We start from the raw sequence: 20,214 nt of genomic DNA on the forward strand, positions 1-20,214 counted from the left end.
CCGCCTCCCCTGCCACAAACCTGATTCTGGAGTCTGAAAACCCGAATCCCTCCAACATGGTCCCGTGACGCCTAGAGCCAGTGGGGAGCTCTGGGATCTGGAGCTTCCTGACCTGGGTGTCAGGATTATTTTCTTTACCTCACGAATCTGGGCCGTGACGGCTCCTATCATAACGGGGCCCGTCCACCTCCTGGAGCCGCAGCACAAGCGGCGTCCGCTTCGACTCCGAACCCAGCTGTGGAGGCGAGGCAGCAGGTGATGGTCCCGCAGGTGGTCGGGGGTCCGAGGGGACGCCGTGGGGGGAGGCGCCCAGGCCCCCCCAGGGGGCCGCAGGGATTCCGGGGATACGGGTGCACAGGCCGCGCCCCACCAGCCCGCCGCCCCGCCCCGTCTTCATGGCCTCGTGTTCGTCTTCGTGACGGATCCCCTCTGGGCGGCGGGTCTCGAGCGAGCCCAGAGCAGACTCCGGGTCTGTTTCCCGCGGACCCTCCTCGAGGCAGCGGGGGCCGGGAGCCGGCGCTGTCAGCTCTTCGCCTCAGAGGCACCTGCATGTCCCGCGTTATTGCTCCGAGTCTGCTCAGCCTCGGCCCTGCACATGGGACCCCGGCCCGCCCCACGGTGCCCGCATCCCTGGGCACCTTGCATCCGGTCCCTGAAGCTCCTTTCCTTCGGATCGGAAGCACCCCTTCCTCTGCCAGCTCCAGAGTTCGGGGTGCTAAGGGTGGGAGGTGAGGGCTGCTGTGGGCCCCCTCGAGTGCACAGACCCCGCCTGTCAGCTGGGGCTGGTGGGCCTGACCCTCCGCAGTGGGGGTCTCCAGTCCAGTCCCATCAGGCTGGGACACACTTCTTTGTGTCTTGGCCAGGGGCGGGGGGCGGCTGGGCAAACTCAGCTCTCCGGTTCCAGTTCTGGGCGGGGGCGGGGGCCACTCCTGACAGACCCGCCTCCCCCTCCCTCTCCTCCGCAGGCGCGGCGTGCTGCACCTCCACGAGAGCCGTGGCATCGATGACCTGGGCCCCCCCCGGTGGCAGCTCACGTCCTGCCTGGTGCTGGTCATCATCCTGCTCTACTTCAGCTTGTGGAAGGGAGTGAAGACTTCTGGGAAGGTGAGGCTGTGGGCCGTGCCAGCTGCGGAGCGGACCGGGGCCCTGGTAGGTTGGGAGTGGAGAGTTGGGCCGTGGTAGGCTGGGGAGCGGCCATTGGCCGTGGTTAATGATGGTGTCAAGCGAAGGCGCTCACAGCAGGGTGTTTCCAGCATGAGCACAAGCACAACATAAATTGTGTTTTACTGATGAAAATATTTTGGTTTTTATCTGGGCACCCAAAGCAATTCTGACCAAAATGCGCCCCTTGCTTGCTATATAGTGAAGGGCCAACACCCAGAGCCTCGGTAAGGACAGGCTACTCCCTGCCCCAGCCCAGGGCCCACCGTTTACACACCGCATGGGTGTGTATTTGCACAACCCGTGAAATTCAGTGCGTCTCACTCCTCAGGAGCTCAGCACCCCCCCTCCCCGCCCACTGCTGCAGACCAAATGCAGAAGAATGTCCCTTCTTTGCCAGATTATCTGTCCCATTTCACTCCCTGGGAAAGTGTGGGGATGGAGAGCAGCAACACCCTCTGCAGGGCCTTTGCTGAGCCAGCTCCCTGCACATGTTTGGGATGATGGGCTTCCCGGCAAAAGGCCACCCACCAGGGTGACCGTGACGCCGCCCTGCCAGCAGGTGGCTGGTGCCGTCTGATGACTCTGTGCTCTCCCAGGTTGTGTGGGTCACGGCCACCATGCCGTACGTGGTCCTCTTCGCCCTGCTTCTGCGAGGAATCACTCTCCCTGGGGCCATCGATGGCATCAGAGCGTACCTGAGCGTAGACTTCCGTCGGCTCTGCGAGTCTGCTGTGAGTGTGCCCTCCGCCCGCGGCCCGCAGGCCCACACGCACGGGCAGGCTCCACGCCAGGGTACTGCTGTGTTCTGGGGCAGGCTCAGGAGATCCTGGAGGCAGCAGCTGGGCCGGAATTTCGGACTCAGCCTGTAGATGTGGCCCATGTAGGTGGCCCGGCCAGACCAGCTGCACGCGGGACCCCACCGAGCAGGGCTCACCGTCGGGTGACGTGGGCATAGCCAGGAGCTGAGTGGACCAAATGAGAAAGTTAAGGGAGGAGGGCCTTGCTCTGTTCCCAGGAGAGCAGACTGGAAGGCTGCTTCCAGTGGGCGTCTTTCCCTCCACCCATCCCTCTTCCCGGAGAAACCTCTCAGCTTCCTCTGATGAGCGCCATTGGGCTGCCCGGCCTGTGCCAGGAAGCGTGGCCGCTCACCCGGAGCGCAGGTCTGAGCACAGGTCTGGTTCGTCGGGGTTGCGTGAACCAGGGCTCCCTCCCCAGGAAGCCAAAGCTCGCTGGGGAGACGCTCATGGCGCCCATGGCATGAGGGAGGGAGTTAACTCACTCACAGCAAATAGTCTGCAGGGGGCCGCACGCTGCTTCGACAAAGAACAATCACTCTGTACCACAATACTCAGAGACAGCCTACGAAAGAGAGGGGGCTTGGCCAGGCCATGGGACAGACAGAGGTCTCCCAAGAGAGGGGGAGAGAAGGGGCAACAGCATTTTAGGGAAACAGGCCCAGAACTGTGAGTGACCATTGGCCGGAGGCAGCAGGAATGATGGAAAAAGCATTCTCAGGAGGTCACGGAAAACGCAGGTGCCCTCGATTTTGGCGGATGGTGGGGACTCCAGGGGCTACCCAGGGGACTCACTGTGGCAGGGCCATGGGACATAATGGGGAAGGGTAGCTGGGGTGTGGGGGGCACAAAGCTGGGGTCAGGGGGGTGTTTGGAGGATCATTACCCAGTGCCACTAGGTGTTGGGGAGTCAGGTGTGGCACCCACCAGGACGCAGGAAGGCACCGCCCTGAAGTGGAAATGAGTTGGAACAGATAGAAGGGGAGGCAGGTGTGGCTTGTAGCCCCCAGGAAGTCCCCAGGAGTCGGGGAGCAGCAGAAGTAGGCACCCATGGAAAAAGGCAGGGAAAATGGCACTGGGTAAGCCACTGGGAAGTCCATGCAAGGACAGGCAATGAGGCCAAGAGAACAGCAGATACATGCTCTGCACGGGCAAGGGAAGACAGTGTCCATGCACCAGGAAGCCAAGGGCTGCCGCAGATATGCTTGCAGGGGGAGTGGCTCTGGGGTCAGTGGCCAGAGGCCGTGGTGAGGAAATCAAAGAAAATAACAGGAGGGCAACATAAGGAAGCTAGTGCTTGGGCAGGAAAACCACTAGCGCACAGGAGGAAGCTAGGCCGGTGCCCGTGCGTGTGCAAAGAGGCTCACGTGTGAAGCAGAGAAGAGTCAATGACAGACGAGAGGTCGTTGGAAATTAGACCGACGATGGAGGGTAGGTAGAAGGTGGAAGACAACAGGTACACAGAGATAGATAGTGGATGGACGGACAGACAGATGGACAGATGGACGATAGATGGGTGAATACATAGATTATGATGGATAGACGGATGATGGGTGGATGGACAGATGTTTGATGGACGGATGGAGAGATGGCTGCATACACAGATGATGGATGGATGGGTGGGTGGACGACAGATGGACAGAAGATGGACAGACGACAGATGGCCGGCTAACTGTGTGCACAGTTGGTGATTGATGAACCCGCGGCCGAAGGGCGGCAGGTGACGGACAAACCAGTGTGTCCCGTCCTCTCCCACCGCCTGTCAGCTCGGGGCTAGGACGGGGCATAGACCAGCACAGAGCAAGCCTACAACTCCTGGGCTCCAGGGAGCCTGAGGTCCCAAAGGGACAGGCCCATGTGATCCCCCGTCCAGAGGGTGGAGCCATTCCTTGTCCTGCTGCAGGGTCCTGGCTGACCTTTGGATAGGGCAGGGGTGGGGCCTCACTGGCTTGGTGGTCATCCTGGGGTGTCCTCCCGGGGTTCCTCCTGGCCCAGGTGCTGCCCATACTTCCACCCCCCAGACTCTTGGTGGCCCCATTCAGAGATCAAGTGGACCTAGGCATCCTTCTCTGGGGCTTAACTGTTGGAGGAAGGCGCCCCAGATGCCCCCAGGGACACAGCTGCAGGAGCTGGCCCTGATCAAATCAAGGGCTCCCCAGCCCTATCCCAGGCCTGACCCTCACCCATCCCTTGGGGTTCAGTCCGGAGTGACTTGATGGAGCCTGCCGCAGGCAGGATGCCTGGCCTGCGTCCCCACTGGTCTAGGACAGGTCAGGAGCAGAGGTGCCACACAGGGGCCCTTCCAGAGCAGACAGGACAGAAGGGACATCTGCTGCGTCTCTTCCCACATTCCTGGCACTCCGGACCTTGCTCTGCTCTGACACAGAGGCTGCCCTGCATCCTGGGGATCCATTTCTGGACCCCTGTATGGACAAGGGTTCCCCCTAGGGGTCAGCCTCCTTAGATGGCATCCAGACCCTCGTTCGCTCGTCTGCAGCCCCTGGGGCAGTCGCACAGGGTGGGACACAGTCCCATCCTGGAGAGCTCCCGTTCCAGCAGGAGAGGATGGGTGCAAGGGTGGAGGAAGGCGGTTCCAGGTGGGCCCAGAGAGGCTACCAGGTGGGTTCCAGGATGGGCCCCAGACCGGGTCCAGAGCTGGGTCCTCAGGGCGGCAGTGAGCAACGGCCCAGACACTTGTCTGGGAGGCACATCTCAGAGGGGGCGTCACATGTGCAAAGTCTCAGGGGTGGGCACTGACCTGGCGAGGGCCAGGCGCAAAGCAGGGGCAGGGCTCTCCCAGGACTACGGCCCCTGCCTGCGGTGGCCAAGCGAGCCGACTGATGGCCAGCGCAAGCAGGACGGCAGAGCCGAGGCCCCTTGGCCCGCTCGCCCCTCAGCGACTCGAGGCTGCACGCCGAGTCCTAGCCCGCTGCCTGGAACACACTGTCCCTGACAGCGGGGTGATCCCGAGACCCCGGGCAGGCTGCCTGAAGGACAGAGGCTCGGCTGGCCCTGGTGCGCGGGCAGGTGGCACCGCCGGCAGCCCTGGGCTCTGGCCTCCTCTGCTGCATCCTGTCGGGCTCCCTCGTGAGGTCCTACTGAGGCCAGTCGCCCTGGGGCTTTCCCAGCCGAGCTCTGCTGTCACGGCCTGAGGGTTCTCACCCACAGGCCTGCACCGTGGGCTGTCTGGACGCTCGGGGGCAGTCCCCAGGGCCAGCTGGCTCCCAGAGCCCTCAGATAGCAGGTGTGGTCCTCCTGGGGTGATGCCGGTGGTGAGGGGGGGTTCGGCTGCTTTCCACCCCGACCCGGGGCTGTGTAGGGGCGAGGCAGTGCCCCCATCCCCGGGTGGTCTCTGCATCACCCTGACGGGAACAGTTGTTGCTTTTGAAAAATACTACATTGGTGCCACTAGGAGCCTCCGGCTTACACGCAGCAGGCGTGCGCCCCAGCTGCGCTGCCCCGGGCGAGCACACACGCTGTCTGGGCTTCACGGCCACCGTGGGTGTCGCCGTGTGCGTACCGTGAGCCCGTGGCTTTAAACGCCGTGGGAAAGATGCAGACATCTGTGGGCACCTCTGGCCAAGGCGGCCACGTCCGTAGCATCATCATACGTGACCTGCAGGTCTGGCCGTGTGCAGAGTGGTGCTGCCGTTCAGGAGAAGTCCCCATGCGGCACCCAGACCGCGCCCCTCCGTGAGCCTTTCTCGGGCCGGGGACGCGGCGGGCGCATCCCCGAGACGGCATTTGCCCCGATCGCGTGGCTCGTCGATGACGATCTTGTGTGTCAGCTCCCCTCCGTCCCGTGGAGCCCTCGGCGGCCCTGCGACAGCTGGTGTCCCAGGCCCCGCGCACCCCGCGGTCACCTCTCTTGTCTGGCTCCACACAGGTGTGGATAGACGCCGCCACCCAGGTGTGCTTCTCGCTGGGCGTTGGGTTCGGGGTGCTCATCGCCTTCTCCAGCTACAATAAATTCACCAACAACTGCTACCGGTAAGTCCCATCGCAGGGTCTGCCAGGCCACTGACTTGACATGACATGTCCCCAGAGACAGGGAGGGGGGACGCGCTGTGCTCGTGGGGCCTCTGAGCCGGACCGTGGAAGCTACAGGTGACGTGCCCTAAGGAAAGTACTAGAACAGATAAAGGTGTTCACCAGCTCTCAGAGTCACCACCAGGGGCCCCGGCCTCTGCCCCCTCCTCCATCCGCTGCCAGGCCCCAGCTGCCGCTGCGTCCTGGTGCCTAGAGCACTGGGCTCCAGGGCAGGCTGACCTGCAGCCAAAGTCCATCTAAAAACAAAAGTGAGTCCATCTGGGACCCGCTTTCTCTGACCTTTATGGTCTTGTGTTTATTTCCTTCACATCATGAGGACAGAAAATGCAGTAAAAATACAAAGCATGCGTAGCAGAGTGGGCACCCCACGGGGGGGCAGCCTCTGCCTGAGACCCCCAGGGTTGGGCGCTCGGCGGACGTCCTTCCACTCCGGCAGCCCTGCTCCCCACCTCTACTTCCCTCTGGCCCTCTGAGTTCTCAGCCTTCCGCACGGGGTCCCCCAGGCCGGGAACACACAGACGCATAGCATCGGGGCCCCACCAGACATCCCCAAAACCTCATTTCTCCCAGGTCCGCACAAGCCATCTAGACACCCTGCCAGACATCCCCTGCTGAGCGTGGGTGGGGACCCCGTTGGTTTCTGTTTGCCCGCCCAGGGCCCTCACACTGCCGCTGCGGACCATCTCACCTTTGCACCGAGTCCTGATGTCAGAAGCTCTTTGGCTCCTGGGCAGACGCGCATGGCTGGCCACCATGGGGTCCGCCTGGGCCAAAGCCTGGACACACCCGGAGCCTAGAGCCATTCCGATGGGGGCCACCCTGGGCACCGGCCTGTCTGCGGTGCCGCCCACGGGAGGGGCCAGGGAGCCCCCGGAAGAGCACCCTCCAAAGCCCGCCGGACCCCGGCAGGGTGCATCGAGGACAAAGGGAGGGAGTGACCCCTCCTGCAGCACGGGGCTGGGACGTGTGTCTTGTTTCCCAGAGACGCGGTCATCACCACATCTGTCAACTCCCTGACAAGCTTCTCCTCCGGCTTCGTGGTCTTCTCCTTCCTGGGGTACATGGCCCAGAAGCACAGCGTGCCCATCGGGGACGTGGCCAAGGACGGTGAGTCCCCCCAGGGCAGGCCGCTGTCCCCACAGCCATGTCCACCTACTCCCCCCAAGTGTTTTCCCCCCACAGTAGGAGGGAGACGTGCAGGCCCTGAGTCCAGGTCACACATGTTCGGGGCGGGGGGGTGCGTAGAAGGACTCAGCCCCCAGGGCAGCGACACACCCATCACACCACACCCCTGCCCCCGCTAGCCACCAGCTCCGTGCAGAGGCCCTGGGACTGCGGAACAGGCTGTGGTTCGCGGCCTCAGGGTAGGCCTTGTCCTTGTTTACACTGGGGAAGGGGGCCCACACGGCTCGGGGGGTGGGAGCCCTGACCACTTCCGAGCTGCGCAGCCGGCAGGGCGGGAGAGCAAGGCCGGGGAGAAACCCGGTGGATTCGCACCCAAGCCCTTCATCAGCGCCAAAGCTTTTCCCTCCAAACCCCCCAGTGATCCCAACATACGCAGGTGGGCTTTGGGTAATAACCAGAGGAATCACGGCATCTTGGGCACGCGGACAACAGAGACCTTGTTCCCAGCCCGCTCGCCCAGCCAGCCGCACACACCAGCTGTCTGCGTGCAGAAGCGGGCAGGGGGTGGTGGGCACAGGAGACCCAGCGAGAAGGCTGGGCCCCGGGAGGAGGCCAGGTGTAGGCGTGGGCTGCGGAAGGGGCCCCCTGGGCGCTCGTGGGGCTGCTCGGTCCTCGTGCATGGGAGGAAAGCTGTGGCACTGGGTCAGTCCGGGACCCCGGGGTCTCCTGGGATCACCGCAAGCCCTGGCCTGCGTCAGATCCTTCTGGGGTGGGCAGGGAGGGCTCTTCCCCTGGAGTCTGTCCTCGCCCCCCCCCACTCTCACTGAAAAGGCCCCTCGTCTCCTGGGGCTGCCTCAGGCTCAGGAGGGCCCACGTGGGTGTCACTGACTCATCTCCTCCTGAGTCTTTTTACTTCCAAGTGGGGGCCGGCCGGCTGCTCAGTGAGGGGCCGAGGGGAGGAGCGGGCCGTCCCGCCCGTGCGCGCTGCCCGTAGCCTCCATGTGACTCTTGGCTCTTGCGCGCTGAGCCTTTGGACCCCACTCTGGAAGTAGGAAGCAGAGGTCCCGCCCCCCGGGACTGGTGGGGAAAGCAGGGGCTGGGCGCGTAGGCTTCCTAAGTCCGCATTCTTGCCTCCAGGAAAAAAATCCAATAAAAGCGGGAGAATGGGAACATAAAGCAAATAAATACAGAGCAGTGAAATTTACTCGCTGCTGCATTTATGCATTTCCCGTGCTTCTGCCCTTTTTTACGATAAATAGCAGCGGCTTACGGAACCTCTATTAGCCCTGGAAGTGGAGTGAGAGCGTCTTCTGTGCGTTTCCGCGACCCGTAAAGTAAATGTCATTTACGGCTCTAATTCTCAAGAAAACAGGGTGAAATGTTAGCTCAGGTACGGAACTGAAGGGTGAGGACACTGACCTCACGTTCCAGGGAGCCGACCCGCCTCTTCCCGGGTCTGCGGCTCGTGGCAGGGAGGCTTCGGACCGTCTGGAAGAGCCTCCCTCCGCCCCATGCGGGGACGGTGCCCCTCGCCTGTGGGCGGGAACCGCGGAGAGCGCAGGCCTGAGCTCGGCCCTGGGGCTCTGCTCTGCTCTCTGCAAAGATCCCTCAGAGCCCGATCCCACTGGCTGGCTCCCGCCGCGGCCCCACTGAGGGCGGAGAGGTTGGGGAAGCTCCGTCCTCATGCGTAACGGGTGCGGGGAGGCCGTGCGAGTGACTTACGCAGGTCCATCTTTTAAAAGTCACCCTGAGACGGATTCCAGCTTCTGATGGGAATGTTTTTGCTTTGGGGTCATCACAGCCAAATGGCCGCGAGTCCGGCGGAGGCCCGCACGGCCTTCACCCCCGCCCCCTCGCCCCCTCCGGCCCACGGCCCCCGAGCCCACCCAGACCCCACGGCAGGGCGAGGGGCGGTGCACCTTCCAGCGTGCCTGTCTTCCACACAGCGGCCCTGCTCCCCGTGTCCCGGCAGGGAATGGTCCCAGGGAGCGGCCGCGTGCCCAGAAACCTGCCCCTTTCCCGCACTCACGGAGCCGAGCATGTCCATGTTCTTCACATGGTTCTTAGAGATCAGACGCAGAGTAATTACTGGCACGGAAAATTATTCACAGATTGCTAAGTGCACCGCAGTGCGCGTGTGCGCACCTGTGTCCGCACAGATGTGTGCGTGTGTGCACGTGTGTACGTGTGTGGGCGCACACGTGTGTCTATCACGTGCGGAGAACAGACCAGGAGGCCTGCGGGAGGTTGTCCAGGGCGGTGGGCAGGTGCCCCCCCCACCGCCCTCCTCTGGGTTGGTTCCACCCCCGCCACCTCCGGCCCCCACAGCCCTACACAGACCAGAAGGGCCCAGAGAAACAAGGTGCGGGCCTCCAGCTGACGTCAGCTTTCCACTACTGGAGTCCCGGGCCCGGTGTCCCCTGCGTTCCCCGGAGAGAGGACTCCTCCGGGAGGGCGGGGGGGCAGGCGCCGGCAGCGGCTGGTCATCTCCCCGCGGGGAGTGGAGGCTGTGGGCGGCGGTAACAGGATGACCCGTCTGCAGGGCCCGGGCTGATCTTCATCATCTACCCAGAGGCGCTGGCCACGCTCCCGCTGTCCTCGGCCTGGGCCGTCATTTTCTTCATCATGCTGCTCACCCTGGGGATCGACAGCGCCGTGAGTGACCTTGGCACCTCGCACGCCAGGGGGCCCTGCGCGGGACGGCCTCGCCCCTCCCCACAACCCTCACGGGGCAGGCAAACGCAGGCGACCCCAAGGGGGGGGGCCCGCATGGTGGGAGGAGGGGCCCCACGAGTGCTCGGGGCCCTCCCTGGGTGGGGTGTTGGACCAAACCCTCTTTCTTCCCTCGGGGCAGCCACCGTGCCCTCTGCCCAGGTCACCACAGACCCTGACATGCCACAGGCCAGTCGTGGGAGGGCAGCCCAGGGAACGTGGTGAGGACCACCCAGAGCCAGGGCCAGTCCCTCCGGCTTTCCTTGACCCCAGACCCCCCAGGAGGGACGGCTGCACCCACAGCGGGCCAGCAAGGGCTCCGGCCGCAGCCCAAGCCCCGCCCACTGAGTATCCCGGGTGCGGCCCTCTGGGTGTGCGTGTGCTCCCGGCGCATCTGCCTGACTGTGGGGCAGTGAGCTGGGGAAGCAGAATGCGGGCTTCCTTGGACTCCTGGGTCCCCACCGCCTGCTCAGGACCAACAGCTGAGACCTCAGGGTCCCCGTGAGTGGCCATGGGTACCCTGTCCCCCGGAGCTTCCCGGAAAGTGTAGAGAACCACATATCCCACGCCCTGGTCCTTGGCTCTCATCTCCCAGGCAGCCTGGTCAACGGCTGCTGGGGGGCCACGGCCCTGGACCACACATCTGCCTGGGATGAGTCTCACGAATAGCACGTCCTAGAGGAGGAGGGCAAGGAGGGTCACCACGCAGGGCAGGAGGCTTGGAGGACCCCCTCACGGCAACACTCAGAGTCAGGAAGGCTGCGCCCAGGGCCCTGCCAGGTCCTCCCCAAGAGCAGACAAAGGCCCTGCTGTGTTTGGGGGGGACGGGCCGGGGTTTTGTGGCGCCATCGGCGGATGGAGCCACGCGACCGACGTGGGCTGCTGAGCACATCCTGTCGGGGACAGTGTCCACCCCGGGTCCCTGCTCCGATGGCCGAGGGCTTGCACGCAGGGCCCCTGTGCCCCAGACGCTGTGCGGCCCCCACTCGCGCCCATGCCCAGGCTGTCAGGGCCCTGGGCTGGACACAAAGCGCGCCCCGCCCCGCAGCGCCCCTGCTCTGTTGGCTGCAGATGGGCGGGATGGAGTCGGTGATCACCGGGCTGGTGGACGAGTTCCAGCTGCTGCACCGGCACCGGGAGCTCTTCACCCTCTTCGTCGTCCTGGCCACCTTCCTCCTCTCGCTCTTCTGCGTCACCAACGTACGTACCAGCTCTCGCTGCGCCGGGCGAGGTCGCAGCAGCGTTTGGGGTCGGGCAGCCCGGCCAGCTCTGAGAGCGGCTGACCGTGACCTGTCGTGATATGCTAATGATATGCTAATGATATGCTAATGCTACGCTAATGCTATGTGGGTCGCCATGGTCACGTGTGGGACTGTGTGGTCGCACAGGGTGGCCGTGGTCACCAGGAGCCGCTGTGGCCACATGTGGCATAGCCGTGGTCCGTGGACCTCTTGCTCCCCGACGGCCCCCTTGGAAGCAGCCTGGGCTGAGCACCTCCCTGTTGGATCTGCGGGGCCAGCCCCTGACCATGAGGAGAGGGGCTGGGCCACCTTCCCTCCCACAGAGTCACTCCCAAGTTTGGCCGCTCCAATTTTTATTGCTTTCACCTCTGGTTGCAGCCGGAGTGCGGGGTGGGTGGGGGACAGGAGAGGCCCTTCCCATTCCCGTGCAGAAGGCACATCTGTGAGAGGCTGTGCGTGGACCGAATTCCAGCCGCTCCTGTCGGACTCTGTGGGGAGTGAGTAGACTATGTCTGTGAACTGGGTCCAGTTTCAACTGGGCCTGGCGTCTCCTTGGGGAGAGCATCTCTCTGGGTGTCCCAGGGAGGCGTGCTGTGCCCGGCACCCCGAGTCCAGCGGGCACCCCTCTTCCAGGGCGGCATCTACGTCTTCACGCTGCTGGACCACTTTGCGGCCGGCACATCCATCCTCTTCGGCGTGCTCGTCGAGGCCATCGGGGTAGCCTGGTTCTACGGTAAGGGCGAAGCCCCTCTGGGGCCGGGGTGCATCCGCAGGCAGCAGACCCAGCCACCGTGCCGTGGCTGTGACCAGTCGGTGGCGTCCTTGCGCGGTCCCTGTGCTGCCTCCATCCTGCCGCGTCAGCTCCGGGAAGCTCCGAGCGGTGGCTGCCACGGCCCCGCGAGGACAGGAGGCTGGCAAGGGTCTGCTTCACCGTGTCGACGAGCACAGTTAGCCAGGGCACGCCAAGATGCTTACCGTGGTCAGCACTGCTCCATGTAGCCACCGACGGTGCCGGGCCCACGGCCTCGTGGTCGCTGTGGGAGAATGGCTCATGGGGGCCAGTGGAGGGGCGGTCCCTGCCGCCCACCCGGAAACAGGCCTGTTCCTCACTGGGGACCAGGACCAGCAACGCAGTTCACAAGGTGGGGGCGGATTGGCACACTGCGCGGCACCGCGGCTCACACGCCAGCTCCACACAGGGGCAGAGCCTTTGCCATCTCCGCCACGGCTGGCCTGCCGGCCGCTGGCTCCTGAGGTAGAACGCGGAACTCCTCTGGCAGGTGGCTGGCTCCCAGGCTAGACGGGGCCGCCTACCGCCACGGCTGTCCCGCCCCTGCCAGGCCCCCAAGTCATCCTGGTCACTGTGACTGCCGTGGGCCCCCGAGCCGGAGAAGGCCCTGTTCCTTCCCCACGTGCTGACCCGCTGCGCCGCAAGGACAGAGCACCCGACCCGGCCCCTCCGGACAGTCGGCAGGGACAGCTCTGGGAACGGGCGCACCCCTCCCTGGCTGGGAGCCCCGGCCCAGAGCTCACGGCCTGCTGTGCTGTGCCGGGTCCCCCACCCCGTGGGAACCCTAGTGTCACGCAGGATGCACGGCCTCTGCCTCGGGGCCATGGGCAGCGTGGCCTGAAGAAGCATGTCAGCTTCGAGAGACTGCCCTGATATGCAGCTCGTGTTTTTGGAACAGATTTTCAATTCTAGTTTCTTTTGTACAGGAAAGGGAGATACTGCATTCTGTGCTTTTATTAGCACCTGGAATTAATACTTGATCCTTTAGAATGGGGCTCTCTCCCCTGTCCCCAAAGGAAACCCCCCAGTGAAAGAGAGGAAGTGCCCCAAATGTGTCCCTCGGTCATGAGCCTGGCACTGGTGGGAGACGCTGGCGACCGCCGCTCCCCAGACCCTCGGGAGACGGAGTCCACATTGTTTCCCCAAATGGCCATTCCCATCCCTGACCCAAACGCAGTCTGTGTTTCTTGCACAATGCATCAGAGTGTGTCAGGCTCTCTGTGCACCAAGGGTCCCTGATGGTCTTCGAGCCAACAGCCCAGCACTGAGAGGGGCCGTGGACTGCCCTGACTGCTCGTGGGGCCGAGTCCAGAGGGGTCCAGGGGCTGGCCTTGGGCTCACCCTTCTCCCTTCTAGTGCGGCCCTGGTCCATCTCCATGTCCGGGGTTCCGATGATGGGGTTGGTGTGCACAGAGGGAATCCTGAATAGAGGGGTCTTCCTGACGGGTCCCCAGTGTGACACCCGCAAGACTCACCCAGGGCTCAGTGGACCAGCTGTGGTCGTCTGAGCAGAAGCCAGGCCAGACGCGCGGTGGGAGAAATCACCGGTGAGATGTCCTAGAGAAAGTGCCGGTACACTGAGCTTCTAGAAGTAGCTCTCCTTCAGAAGTAACAGTGGCAAGTACAGCCTGGAACATTGTCCAGTCTTGAAAGGAAGGACGTTCTGACACCTGCCAGGACACAGGGGAGTCTTGAGAACAGCACACTGAGTGAGATAAGCCAGTCGTAGCAGGACAAGCCCCGTAGGACTGCACGCCCAGGAGACAGAATGTGGCAGCGTGACAGCGCGGTGGGCTAGTGTGACCGGGCCGCAGCGGGGCGGGGGAGGGAGAGTCAGCGCTGCGCGGAGAGATGGGACGCTTCCAGCCAGGACCACCCCACGGTGGTGACGGTCGCACAGCAGTGTGAGTCGGCGCCTCTGAGCGCCACACGTAAAAACGGCTCAAATGGTAACTTGGTATGTCACGTGCATTTCACCAGAATTTTTTTAAAGAGAAAAAGCAGTAGTTCCGGCCAAGGGGAGACAGGACAGCCCAGGGCATGAGAGGAGGGGCTGTGGGAGGAGGAGGAGGAAGAGAGGGCAGGGCTCTGGGGGCACATGACAGTTGAGGTGTCGCCGCAGTGAACACGCGTGGGGACCCGGCCAGCAGGCCCCCGGGGAGGTCTAGCGGGGAGGAGCTACAGGAAGTGGGGGGAGGACCCGGGGCAGGCTGGGCACCGTCCTGACTGGCCACGCGGCTCGTGCACCGCAGGCGTGAGGCAGTTCAGCGAGGACATCAAGCAGATGACCGGGCAGCGGCCCAGCCTGTACTGGAGGCTGTGCTGGAAGTTTGTCAGCCCCTGCTTCCTCCTGGTAAGTACCCCCCGACCACCCAGGTCCCCCGAGGCCACACACACCGGGCTCTCTGCTCCTGTGCGGCTGGGGAGGGGGCTGTCCCTTACAATCCTCCGTGGTCCCGGGAAGGTGGCCCCCACCCTCTGGACCTGCTGAGAAACCTCACAGGGGACCCACGGGGATTCTACCCCATGGCTCACAGCTCTGCCACGGAGGGAGGCCAGAGCTGAGCTTGGCCAGTGGCCAGTGGCTGGCTCCTCCCCTGAGGACAGTCATGGAATTGAGACTTCTGGGGGGAGGGGGGCTTGAGGACTCGAATGACAAAAACAGGAGTGACTCAGATGCTGTCACAGCACAGCTACTGAGAGCACGTCTGCTAGCCGCCTGGCGCTTCTCCTTGGGGCTATGGGCTTCTCCCCTGGGCCAAGGCTGCTGGCCACCGGCCTCATTAAAACAGGGCCACTCGGACCCCCTTACCATGGCCCACAGGTGCTTCCCGCCGACGTCAGCTGACACTGTCCTTGTGTGGCTCATAGAGCCTGATGTGTCCTGCCCAGTCTGGACTGGTGACCCCAGGGGCCGTTCAAGGACTGTGCTGCTCTGAGCAGAGAGCTGCAGGAGCTACTCACAAAGATGCACATCTCCCTGACCCCCAGCATGTCTGGGACCAGCAACAGATGAGGAGTTTGCTGTCCTGCGCCCACCAGCTAGTGAGAGGCAGAGATAGAGACAGAAACAGAGGTGGAGACAGACAGAGATGGAGACCGACGACAGGGAGAGACGGAGAGACAGACAGCGACAGACGGAGAAGCAGACACAGAGACAGAGAGGCAGGCAGGCATGGAGGGGGGGAGCCGGAGTCCGGCGGCTGCCATGACCCGCAGTGTCTCCCCGAGCTGAGCCCGGACACTCCGGTGCTCCCGAGGCCCCACCCCACGCCTGGGGCCTGCTTCCAGCACGTCCAGGCCCGCTGTGCTCGGAGGGCTGAGGGGCCGGTGTGGACGTCGGAGAAGCCAGGCGGGGTCTCCCCGGGATGAGCCCCCCCGAGGCACCGTACACGGGGCTGGGCGTGGGCCATGGGCATCCCCGGCCCCGCCTGCAGGACGCGGAGCCCACAGCGGCCGCGTCGGGGAGACCCTCCGGGCGATCCGGGCGCCGGGTCCCTCCTGCCCGCCGCTGAGAGCCGCCCTCCGCCCTCGGTTGCAGTTTGTGGTCGTAGTGAGCATCGTGACCTTCAGGCCCCCGCACTACGGAGCCTACGTCTTCCCCGAGTGGGCCAACGCGCTGGGCTGGGCCATCGCCACGTCCTCCATGTCCATGGTGCCCATCTACGCCGCCTACAAGTTCTGCAGCCTGCCCGGCTCCCTGCGGGAGGTGCGTGCGCGGGCCGCCGGGACCCCGCAGCGCGGGCGGGCGGGCGCCCACTCGGGTCGGACCCGCGGGGAGGGCCGGCGGGGGCAGCGGCCGCGGTGGAGGACCGGCCCGGGCCTGCGTGCGCGTGCGCGTCCTCCTGTGCGTGCGCGTCCTCGCGTGCGTGGCCGTGCGCGTGCGTGGCCGCCCGTCCCGAGTCTGCGCTCACGCGCGCTCGTCCGGCTGCGGCGGGCGGGCAGCGGCGCGGGCGAGGCCACGGGGACGGGGGCGGCGGGGCCGGTCCCCAGGGCACCGCTTCTCGCCCCCGCGCCGGCCTCCCTGGAAGGAGAGCCCCGCACACCCCCGTGTTTCCCGGGACCGCGGGCAGCCCGGTCCTGGGCGGCCCCCGCGGCCCCCGCGCACCCCGCGGTGCTCGGCGGTCAGGCCGGGCCTGGGCCGGCGGGGTCTCAGGGGCTCCAGGGCGGGCGGGACGGGGGGAGCCGCCGCAAAGCAGGCCGCACCACGCAGTGGGGACCCCCCTCCCACGCCTCTCCATGGCCGCAGGGCCCAGCCGAGGCCCCTGGGGTGGGGGGACGGGAGGCGCGGCCTGCAGCCCGAGGCGCCGGAGTCTGAGCCAGCCCCCCGCCCCAGGGTCCCCTGGCCTCGAGACTCCCGGGGACCTGCATGCCGGGCGCCCTTGCTCAGAGCCCGGGGCAAGCGTGCCGCAGACAGCGGCTTGTCCTCCCTGCACTGAGCTCGGCCACACGGTCTGGGGAGGCCCAGCCCTGCCCCCAGCATCTGACCGCAGTCAGCAGGGGCCCGGCCTCGCGAGCGCACTGCTGCCCGCGGCCTGTCCTTCTCTTCCAGAAACTGGCCTACGCCATCACCCCGGAGCAGGAGCGGGAGCTGGTGGACAGCGGGGAGGTGCGTCAGTTCAGGGTGAGTGCGGACCGCCCTGCCGCCCTCCGCAGGGAGGACTCGGGCCTGACCCAAGCCCCTAGGCCATGGGCCCCTGCGGGCCACAGAGCTGCGCTGGGGAAGGCAGGAGAATGCTTGTGCGCCTGTCCCAGGGGCCGCCTGGGGCCACCCTCCGGGGACCCCTGAACTGATGGGGGCACACAGTAGGCAGAATGAGAAAGCTTGGGAGAAAGAGGAAGCAGAAGGGGGGAGAGGCTTAAAGTGGAGGAGAGAAAGGGCCCGAAACAGCTCTGCACCTTGCCCTCACGGGGTTGGGGTGCTGGGGTGCTCTGTCAGACCCCGACCCCAGGGGTCACTCAGGCTGCTGCAGACTGTTGGGGTGGGGGCTGCAGAGAGCCGGGAGGCCAGGGACCTCCAGTGGGAGAGGGTGGAGGTCTCACCAGGCCTGTGGCAGGGTTGGGTCCGTGCCTTCCTTGGATTTCCTCACTTGCACTTACGCTAACTGCCCCAATGAGACCTTATGTCCCTCATTCTCAAGCTCTCTTCTTCCGAGTAGAAGCTCTCAAGGCCTTGTCTGGGGCGCAGTGGCCATACGTAGCACAGCCTTGTCCTTATGCTTTGGTGTTAAGGGTATTTTAGTTTTCATGTGATTTCGTCCACCCGTGAGTTGCTTGAAGTTTGCTTGCAAATCCCGACATCTATGGGGATGTTTCGTGGATGTTTGGGGGATCAGTGTCTGATATGATTGCATCGGGTCACCTGCTCTTGGGGGCACATGAGGACTTCGGAGTGGCAGAGCCCCTGACCCGCCGTGGCAGACGGGATGCACATCTGTGGATGCACATCTGTGGGTGCACGTGTGTCCTGTAGTTGGTGGCACACGCTCCTCCTTGCGCCTGTCACGTTGCGCTGGTGGCCTTGCCGCTCAGATGGAGCAGCGCGTCACTGACTTCAGCTCTGCTTCCGGTGAGAACTGGGAGGGGTTTGCAGGCTGTCGCGAACTTGTCCAGGTGCCCCCCATCACCCCCCCCAGTTTTTTGCTTTATGTATGGTGCGGCTGCTTTCCGGGATAACCACGCGTCTGGGATGGCCGTGTCTCCCCTGGGACCTCACACATCCCCTCTCCCTCGCGCTGCTTTTGCACGGGCAGCCCTCTGGTCTGACACGGTACTTGCAGCAGGTGTCCCCTGAGTTTGCCAGAAGCACCTTCTACAGTGTTTCCGTGTTCGCCTTCGCCACGATCTCAGAACGCAGCCCTCTTCGGCAGAGCTGGGACTTTGTACTGACAAGATGAGTCCCTTTACGTCTGTTGTGATTATTGCTATTTTCAGCTTGATTCTATGCTTTTTAACTATGTTTGCCCCATTTTTAATGTGTATTTTTCTTCTTTTTACCTTTTTATGGATTGCTCTTTGGGGGATTTGCTTCCCCCCCTTTTTAAATGTTTTCTCTCTGTTTGGAACTCACAGACTTGCTTACAGACCTGTACGTCACTCCTTTACAGTTATCTTTGGAATTGTGACATACGTGCCGCCCTTTGCATGCATGAAGTGACACAGTATCTCAACCCGGTCCTCAATGTCACAAGGGCTTAGGACTCCTCCTGCTAGTTATCACGCTGTTAGTGCCCAGTGCTCCATTTCGGTCTTTTCTAACCCACAAACTAGGACTGTTACAATTATGCTCTGTTGTACAGAAACACTCCCTGGGTTAACGTGCACGAGACTGCTTCGTTCTCCACCCGACTTTCTGACATCTACGTCTTGGAGCATCATTTTCTGGCTTTAACATCAAACATCTTTCAGACTTTCCTTTAAGGAGATCTCTCGATCGACTTCCCCACTCTTGTGTTTCCAGAAACGTCTTCATTTGGCCCCTCTAAGGAAGGAGGGTCTCAACCGCTGTCTCCGGTGTCGTGAGACCCCGCGTTCTCGCGCGTTCTCGCTGGCTCCTTGGCTGCCGCTTGGAGACCGTGCCTGTGTCCGGGGTCTGCACGTCCATGTGTTTTGTCTGTCTGGGGAACGTTCCAGTCGTGCCTCGTAACCTTGCCTCCTGCGCGGCTCCCCTCGGGCTCTGCTGTGCGACACTTGCCCTGCCCTTGGGTTCTCGCGCTCTCTCAGGAGTTGGGTGAATGTGGTGACTCGGGGGCACCGTTGTGCAGCAGCCTCTTGTCAGTGCACACACAGCCGCTTTGAGTCCTTTATCTAAAAATCAAACCGCTCCCACTGCCGCACAGAAGTTCACACTGATCCCGTGAGCGGCCGGAGCCTCCCCCACCCACCCCCGAGGCAAACGCTCTCCTGCTCTGGTCTCCTGCTCTGGGCCGGGTCTTCCGCGTGCCCCCTGCCCCCTCGTCTCCTTGCGTCCGGAGATACTTCTGTGTTCCCGAAATTCGATCGTTCTGCAGTGGGGCGCCCCCATGGAGCTCTAAGGCTCCACAGCTCCCGTCCACCTGCGCGCCCTACATGGCCCTGCTGGGCGGGGGCTGCCCGCCTCGCTGCAGCCCCTGGGGAGCCCAGCCCCGGGTCTCCCGGACACCGGGGCAGCCGTGTGCCGGCCGCAGGGGGTCGGGCCTCTTCCCACCCCGGGCGTAGCTGTTTCGGGGCGGGGCCTGTGGCGCTCGGTCTGAAGCGTTCACCCTCGGTTCTCGCCGTTGGCGTGATCGCTCGGCTCGCACTCAGAGCCGCACGGTAGGGGGCAGATGGGGGCAGCCGCATCTGCCGGCGACCTCCACACCCGCGCTGGTCGCTCTTGGCCTCCCCGGCGCGCCTCGGAGCTCATGCCAAGTGAGACACAAGCCTTGCCCTGGGGTGGGAGCAGAGGCCCCCAGGAGGCGGCAGAAAGGGGCCTCGGGCCACCCCTGGTCTGCCGGCACGCACTCCCCCCACACCCCCACCCCCCCCACCCCCGGTCTGTCCCGTCTCCGATGTGCCCCTGCCCGCGGGTCGCGGTAGCTGCTGCTCCCGGCCGGCCCTCGCGGCCCCAGTGCTCTCTGCTCTTGGCCCGCAGACCTACTCGAGGCATCTGCACAGGCTGAAGGTCGTTCGCGTCTACGTATTTAACTTAAGGGTGTGTGCGTGAGGGGGGTTTCTGGAAGGTTCACGAGGGCATCAGACCTGAGCTTCCTGGGCTGCGCGTCGTCTCCGGGAACTTGTCGGGTCGGCAGCCGGAGCCGCCTGGAGCCAGGTAGCCCCCTGCTTTGCTTCTGAAGAAACCTGTTTCCTTCCTAGCTTCGCCACTGGCTCCTGGTGTAGCCGGCGGGCAGGGGGCCCGGACGGCCGCCGCAGCGCAGGAGAGACGCCCGCGAGAAGAGCCCCCCGAGCTGGGAGAGAACGGCCGGCCGCGGGACTCCTGCTCTCCGAGGACCGCACGGAGCCTCCGCCTCCCGGCTCCGTGCGCCCTTCCTTTGCCACCAGGAGCGGACTGGCCGTCTGCTTGTGTCTGTGACCACGTAACGTAGACCCGTGCCCCTTCCTGCAGGTAGAAGCCGTCCGTCCGTGTTCTGTTTGTGCCGAGCCCGCCCCCTCCCACCGCCACCCCCGCCGGCTGCCCCTGAGTGCGGGTCTTGCTGTCCCCCGTGTGCGGACAAGACAAGTGGCCACCGCGGCAGCGGACAGCCCAGGGCTCGGGACCTTCTGGGTGTTTTGTTTCGCTCCAGCTAGAAGAGCCACATGTCGTAGGTTGCCGAATTGTGTAGAAGGTGCCCTGGGGAAACCACAAAAGGCAATAAAGTGG

The 20,214-nt window shown here is 64.1% G+C and overlaps 1 protein-coding gene across 1 annotated transcript in view; it reads left to right on the plus strand.

Annotated features, from left to right (window-relative positions):
* Nucleotides 1–19,733, plus strand: part of SLC6A3 (solute carrier family 6 member 3) — a 32,752-nt gene extending 13,019 nt beyond the window's left edge. The window contains exons 4-14 of the mRNA XM_044241869.1: nt 966–1,104; nt 1,761–1,895; nt 5,845–5,948; nt 6,991–7,115; nt 9,676–9,788; nt 10,917–11,045; nt 11,720–11,819; nt 14,129–14,229; nt 15,418–15,585; nt 16,429–16,500; nt 19,710–19,733. Of these exons, the coding sequence (XP_044097804.1) occupies nt 966–1,104; nt 1,761–1,895; nt 5,845–5,948; nt 6,991–7,115; nt 9,676–9,788; nt 10,917–11,045; nt 11,720–11,819; nt 14,129–14,229; nt 15,418–15,585; nt 16,429–16,500; nt 19,710–19,733 (1,210 nt within the window). The remainder of the gene's footprint in view (nt 1–965; nt 1,105–1,760; nt 1,896–5,844; nt 5,949–6,990; nt 7,116–9,675; nt 9,789–10,916; nt 11,046–11,719; nt 11,820–14,128; nt 14,230–15,417; nt 15,586–16,428; nt 16,501–19,709) is intronic.
* The last annotated feature ends 481 nt before the right edge of the window (nt 19,734–20,214 follow it).

The sequence above is a fragment of the Neovison vison genome, chromosome 1 (genome assembly GCF_020171115.1).
Source record: "Neovison vison isolate M4711 chromosome 1, ASM_NN_V1, whole genome shotgun sequence".
Lineage (NCBI taxonomy): Eukaryota > Metazoa > Chordata > Mammalia > Carnivora > Mustelidae > Neogale > Neogale vison.